The 7,609-nt window shown below is 40.7% G+C and overlaps 1 protein-coding gene across 1 annotated transcript in view; it reads left to right on the top strand.

Moving 5' to 3' along the window:
• Window positions 1-6,106, top strand: part of LOC130097325 (gastrula zinc finger protein XlCGF8.2DB-like) — a 39,398-nt gene extending 33,292 nt beyond the window's left edge. The window contains exon 2 of the mRNA XM_056264123.1: window positions 5,409-6,106. Coding sequence (XP_056120098.1) covers window positions 5,409-6,094 — 686 coding nt within the window. The 3' untranslated portion in view covers window positions 6,095-6,106. The remainder of the gene's footprint in view (window positions 1-5,408) is intronic.
• Window positions 6,107-7,609: the final 1,503 nt, after the last annotated feature.

Consider the following 7,609-nt stretch of genomic DNA (forward strand, 5'->3'; position numbering starts at 1 on the left):
AACAATATCAGGGAGGCTATTCCAGAGTTTTGGAGCTAAATGTGAGAACTCATATGCCTTGAGGATGAAATAAGAAAAGCACAGATAAATTAAGAGACTGTTGTGGCAGTATTCTTAGATGTGGAAAAAGCATATGACATGCTATGGGTAGAGGGTCTTTTAAACAAGATGCTTATGCTAGGAATTGGGGGAAATATGTTTAACTGGGTAATGGACTTTTTAAAAAATAGAAGTATTCAGGTGAAAATGGGGACAGAAATATCTAGAAGCCGTTTTGTAGAAAATGGTACACCACAAGGTAGTGTTATTAGTCCATTCAATATAATGATTGATGTTTTTTCTAATGTTCAGCCAGGAATTGGAAAGTCATTATTTGCAGACGATGGTAGCCTATGGAAAAGGGGGGAAAATGTAAAGTATACACTGAAGAAGGTGCAGGAAGCTCTAACCCTAGTGGAGGATTGGGGAAGGAAATGGGGGTTTAGATTGTCTATTTAGAAGACTAAGACTATGTTTTTTACTAGGAGGAAAATAGATGAAAGTATACAATTGAAGTTATATGGTAGGAATTTAGAAAGAGTGGAAAGTTTTAAATTTCTTGGTGTGTTTTTTGACACAAGACTTACATGGAGGGAGCATGTTTCAAAAGTAGTAGACAAATGTAAAAGGGTAATGAATTTAATGAGATGTCTTGCTGTAACAGAATGGGGAGCAGATGTAGCTTCTTTGAAGCAAATTATGTATATTTAATTAGAGAAAGAATTGAATATGGGTGTTTTGTTTATGGATCTGCAGCCAAGTCAGTTTTAGCTGGATTAAAAATAGTTCAAGCTAAGGCACTGAGAATATGTACAGGAGCTGTGCGATCTTCCCCAGTGTGTTCCTTGCAGGTAGAAACAGGAGAAATGCCACTCTGTTTGAGAAGACAGCAACTTCAGGCTAACTATTGGGTCAGCTTGATGGGTCAAAGGTGTGATCACCCAGTTAAAGCAACAATTCAAGGTAAGCTGTGAGAGAGAGATGGCAAGTCTTCAAAGTTTTGGCTGGACAGGGGAGGCATTGGCCCAGGAAATGTCTATACATGATAAGAACTTTTGTCCAGGAGTACTGTGGCCATCAGTTCCTTTATGGCAATTGGAGGTCCCAAAGACTGATTTAGAGATACTTGGGATTAAGTCAGAGAATCCGGAATCAGATTTGGTGCATGAATTTCAGTGTCATATAATAGAAAGATATCAGGAGCACATATTAATCTTTACTGGTGGTTCAGAAGATCAGGAAACATGTGCTACAGGAGCAGCTTTTGTTGTTCATAAGTGGAATGCCAGAGTTTGTACGAGAACCTCAAATTTCCTAAGTGTGTTTTCAGTGGAATTATATGTAATCCTGATGGCAGTGCAATAGACTGAGCAGATCCAGAACCATAAAGTGTTGATATGTAGTGACTCTGTGTCAGCTATTAATAGTATTGGGAAAGGGACCTCAAAGAGTCGACAAGACCTTATATGATATTCTTCTGGCAATTAGAGATGTGAAAAGGAGAGGGGTTGAAATATCATTTGTATGGGTCCCATCTCACTGCAACAAATGAAAAGGTTGATAAGTTGGCCAATGAAGCTGCTCAAAAGGAAACAATAGATGTCAACTTAAATCTGTCCAAAGCGGAGGGTAAAAGTATTGTGTGGCAGGGAACAATTCTGAAATGGCAACAGCTCTGGGAGGCAAGAAAACAAAGGGAGGCACCTATGCTCTATTTCTAGTATGGTCACTGATTCAGTTAATGTTTGTAAAGGAGAAGAGGTTAGACGTAAGGAAGATGTTACTATTTCTAGAATGAGGATTGGTCACACGTTTCTGGCTTGTGTTCATGTCAGGAACCTGAGAAAGTGCAACATGTTTTGATTTCTTGTAGAAAGTATGACAAGTATGGAGGAAGAATCGGAGTGTTTGCTGCTCAATGCGACACTCGCAAGCGCCGTATGGTAGATGTTTACAGTTCTGAACACGTTTGCGGCAGCAACATGGCAGTGGACAGTGTGAGGATGCGAAATTCATATATGGCCGTTTAATATTTAGTGTTTAGGTTTAATTATAATAATGCGTATGGTCGGGTTGCGGAGAGATTGTGAGATTGTGGTTAGGTCTCAGCAGCAGGAGGGATGTAGAGGTCAGTAAGCTGGGCTGAGTTGAGTGGGGGACGGAGGGGGGTGACTCTGGGACGCCAGAGTCACTGTCGAGCCCTCTTGAGGTGTCGTGGGCTAGTCGACGAAACACTGAGGACGGCAGGTGCCCACTTGAAGACCCTAGAGATGTCCCCTACTCGGTTCAATCCAGACGGTTGTCGTGCTGGTCCTGTAGTTGCAGCCGTCGCGTGCGCTGACGCGCCAAGTACACTGCTGCCGTTAACGCCGGACAGAAGGGGAGTCACACCACCTTATGGAAAGAAGCGTAAATGGATGGAGAAGCATAGTTTACTGTAAAGCTACGTCTTAGTTTTGCTTATCTTGGCGAAAGCCGAGTACAAATCAGCATGAAGTTAACATCTACTCTCGTGTAATGGAAATCATGAAGATCTGGATACATCCAGTGACTGCGGTGAATAGTGCTGCTGGCAACCAGGGAAAGACCTTGTGACAGCCTGGAGAGACAGCTGACAGGAGGAAAGAGACCCCAATGGGGCTGGTAAGGGTTAGCTACCCTTGTCGGCAGTATCCAGCTCCGTGTTTACAGGATGCTGGAGACACCCGCCCAAGGCTTCTGAGAAATTAAAGAGAAAAATACCCCTAGAGTCTGCGAGAGCGGGGGCGGAAGATGACTCAATGTTGGACAACATGGTTAACGACTTAGGAATGGAAACGGATATGAGTATGGAGAGTAAGACTAGTTCAAGATCTGCAGTAAGTAAAGTCATTGAACTCCAAGTTTGTGTCTGTGGCTGGAGCAAGACGACAACGGTCAGGGGTTTGAAGGTTCATCAAGGGAAAATGAAATGCTTGAGGGAGAAGGGACAAGGGCCTCGCATTGATCAGTACTTCTTACGAAGTCAGTCAAGTCAGTCGAATGAAATCCAGCAACAGGAAGCAAACCACAGCTCGCAGGATATCAGCACCCCTGTCATTGACGAAAGGAGGGCTTGCACAGTTAGTGATGAACATATTCATACTTGTGAACCCGGTCAGGCTAACCAGCATAAGAGAGAAAAGAACCTCAACGGGCATAGGCCTGGAGTTAGATGGCCAAGAGCTTGTGAGAAAACTGCATGGGACACGGTAAACACAGATCTATGCTTTGCATTGGAAAGATTAACTGGTACAGTTGAAAAGAAGCTGGATAAATTTGGGGACATCATTTACGCATATGGAAGTGAGAGGTTTGGTGTGGAAAAAAGGAAGGAAAAAGTACAAACTACTCCTGGAATGTCTAGACGGCAGCAGAAAATTGAAGGGTTAGTTAGAGAAAGGAGACAGCTGAGGAAGCAATGGAAAAGAGCAGAACAAAGTCAGAAGGAGGGACTCAATCTCTTACAAAGGGCCATAAAAGATAAGCTGGCAACATTACGCAGAGCTGAGCGCCTACGGAAACGCTACAAAAAGAAGGAACGTGCGAGGGCTAATTTTTATAAAGACCCATTCAAATTCATAAAGAAGTTATTCACCAGTGAGAAGAATGGCACTTTAAAAACATCTAGGATTGAGCTAGAGAGATATTTGGAGGACACGCATACAGATGCAAAAAGGCATGAGCCTATGTCAATTCCATCAGACATACCACCTATCAACCCACCAGAATACCAAATGGAGGTCTGTGCACCTAAGTGGAAAGAGGTAGAGCAGACTGTGAGAAAGGCAAGGGCTTCATCATCTCCAGGGCCTAATGGAGTTCCGTACAGAGTGTACAAGAGTGCTTCAGGAGTTCTACGAATTCTGTGGAAATTGATAAAAGTGGCATGGGAAAAACAGGTTGTACCTAGAGCATGGCGCAGAGCAGGTGGAGTCTTTATACCTAAAGAAAAAGATGCTACAAGCATCAGTCAGTTTCGTCCTATTTCACTATTAAACGTTGAGGGTAAGATTTTCTTCAGCATTATTGCCCAGAGATTGTCCACCTACCTGTTAAAGAATGGCTTCATTGACACTTCAGTTCAAAAAGCGGGCATTCCAGGGTTCTCAGGATGCTTAGAACACATCAATGTTATCTGGCAACGAATTCAGTCAGCTAAAAAGGAGAGGAAGGAGCTCCATGTGACATTCCTGGATTTGGCTAATGCATATGGTTCAGTGCCACATGAGCTTCTTTGGGCAGCATTTGATTTTTTCAGAGTACCAATGTCAATAACAAATTTAGTGAAAGCCTATTTTGGAGATTTGCAATTCAGGGCCCTATTTTAACGATCTGAAACGCAAGTGTCAAAGCGCAAAGCGCAAGTAACTTTGTGGGCGGATCCCGGCGCTGTTGCTATTTTCCCGGCGGGATAAATGCCTCTTGCGCCTGGCGCAAATCTAAAAGGGGTTGGTCTGAAGTAGCTTCATTATTCATAGGTGTGGTTTGGGCGTAACGTGAAATAAACCAATCAAAGCGTCATCTCACATTCCCTTTAAGAGCAGGCGCGCTTGTTCTAAAGCGGATTCCTATTATAACGGCGGATTTGCCAGGCGCGCGCCAGGAGCGGTTCACAGCCGAGGAGAGCAACGTTCTCGTCAGGGCCGTAAAACACAGAGAAGTGACATTGGGGATGTAGAAACCCACCCAAATTAACTTCTGTTAAACAGGCGTATGATAATTTGGGTAAATGTGTAAGCTACATGTATGCTTTTATAATAAATTGCCTATCTATCTATCTATCTATCTATCTATCTATCTATCTATCTATCTATCTATCTATCTATCTATCTAACTATCTATCGTAATAATGTATGATTTGCAAAAATGAAAACTGCTGCTTAGATGAGAGAATCAAAGTGTATGCGCGTTGTGCACACGCTACATTGATTATGGCCAAGCATGCGCCCTTAAAATAGCATAATGAACAACGCGCAACGCGCCACTGACTTTAGACTATTTTTTTCTGGTCAGTGGCGCATTTGTTACATAGAACAGCAAAATAGCATGAGGGAAAGTTTGAAGATACTGAGATCCAACCTATTTGTACTGAGGAACAAATAGGTTGGTGTCCATTCTTGATTCTTCATTGTTGACGCTTTGGTAGATGTGAATTAATAAGCAGTGTATGGATGACAAATGATACATCCAAATGATCAAAACCTTTATATAGCAGTTGTCAAACATATTTTAACTATATTAACAAGTGAATGACAGAATAACAAGTGAAAGATCTGATCTCTGTTACTTTCTGCTATTAAATAAGGGTTCACTTAAACTGATACTAACTGTATTTCTGTGTATTTTAGACCAGGTGAGAGTGAAAGAGCAAAGACAAGAACTGAATGAAGTGAAGGAGGAACATCGTAACTTTACAATTCAAAGAACAAAAGCCAAAAAGACGCACACCTGCACTCAGTGTGGAAAGAGTTTCACACAGAAAAGAAACCTTAACACACACATGAGAATTCACACTGGAGAGAAACCGTATACATGCACTCAGTGTGGAGAGAGTTTCAAATCTTCATCCACATTTAATTATCATCTGCTTCGTCATTCTGGGGGAATAACATTTAACTGTGATCAGTGTGGTAAAGATTTTATTTCATCAGCAAATCTAAAATCACACCTGAAAGTTCATTCAGATGAGAAGCCTTATGTGTGTTCTCTCTGTGGAAAGAGTTTTTCAAGGCTGAACAGTTTTAAACTGCACCAGAAAACAAATGATGGAGTGAGAGATCATGTGTGCTTTGACTGTGGGAAGAGCTTTACTAGAATTGATCATCTGAAACGGCACCAAAGAATTCATACTGGAGAAAAACCTCACAAGTGCTCATATTGTAACCAGAGTTTCACTCAGTCTAAATATCTAAAATCACACGAGCGAGTTCATACTGGAGAGAAGCCGTACGACTGTACTCAGTGTGGGAAGAGTTTCACCCAATCAAGTAGTCTAGTGACTCATATTAGAAAGCATTGTTCTGTGTCACAGTGAGCAAATGTTTTGTTAGATCATACCTGTCAACACTCCCGTTTTTCCCGGGTTTCTCCCGTTTTTTAGCCCTATCTCCCGGACCCCTCCCGGTTTGTTATTTCTCCCGGGAAACTCCCGTAATTTGCATGGCCCAAACTCCTTTATGAATAATCGGACCAATATGTTTGTCTAATGTTGACCAGTTGCCAGATTGTATTAAATGCATTATATTCACACAATCCACAGACCATTTACAATTTCAACCCGTTTGTCACCTCAACCTGGCAACCTATAACCCAGTTGCGCAGTCGCGGAAAGTTTAACCCGAAAGCGAGCCGATAGACATGATGGCAGGTGAAGGTGGTGTCCCCGCAATGAAACTGAAGTACAGTTTGTAACGCGTTGCTTCAGGAAGATTAGGGATAGCTCACAACTGAAGTTATTGCATGCAGAGGCCAGACAGACACACGGAGGCGATTGGCATCTCACAACTCGCACTTTATTCCCAAATCTAACTCACCTTAGAGAAATCTCCCGGATTTTGAAAACCAAATGTTGACATGTATGTGTTAGATTCACATGAAGTAAATGTGTTGTTAGTTAACTAATAAACTAGTGTTGCTGTGAATGCCACACGATTTGTGTTTTATAGAACAAGAAAGAAAATTATTTTGATTAAACGCTTATTTAAAGAAATACCAAAATAAAAAGGTAACGCTTTAGATTACAGCCCGGAAAGTACTGTGTAATTAAGAGGAATTTACAGTGTAACTTTCTATAATTATAGTGTACCTATAAAGTACTTACATGTCAGTATAAGGGAACAATATGTAAAGTTTGGGAAATAAAGGGGTAACAACCAGGAGAAATAAAAATATATTTATACTGTAAGTATTATAGAACTAAGGGGAACTTATTCTACTATTATGATACAACAATCTTACATTTGGGAGCAATTTAGCGAGAACATACACTGCATACCTTTTTATAATAATTGTGTACCAAGGCAATACATACTGTATAGGCTTTTTAAAAATGACAGGGTACATATCTATGCATTTATGGAAAAAAATATATACGTATATATATTTTTTTGATAGCAAAAGTGCAGATGTTTAAGTTTGGGGTAACATGTTTCAAGGCAAAAAAAGCTAAGACTATTGCATTTTTTTCTAAATATACTGGGAAATATATCTGGTTTCATGTGGTTACAGGGTAAGTGGTGCTTGTATAATAAATAAAGGTTTCCGAGTCAGTGATATAAGATTGTATGCATTTTTATTGTACTTTCCCTGTAACTACATGGAACAAGAGGATAACAAGCACCACTACATGAAACAAGAGTATCTTTCCCCAATATTTAAGCAAAAGTTGCAATAGTTTTCGTTTTCAGTGCACTTTTGTTAAGAAGATTACCTTATAAATGCATAGATATGTACCCTGTAATTTTTTAAAAGCCTATACAGTATGTACCGGTTCACCATTATTTTAAAAAGGTATGTTCTTGCTAAATTGCTCTCAAATGTAAGATTGTTA

Source organism: Rhinichthys klamathensis, unplaced genomic scaffold, assembly GCF_029890125.1.
Source record: "Rhinichthys klamathensis goyatoka isolate OS25496 unplaced genomic scaffold, OSU_Roscu_1.1 h1tg000216l_1, whole genome shotgun sequence".
Taxonomy (NCBI): Eukaryota; Metazoa; Chordata; class Actinopteri; order Cypriniformes; family Leuciscidae; genus Rhinichthys; species Rhinichthys klamathensis.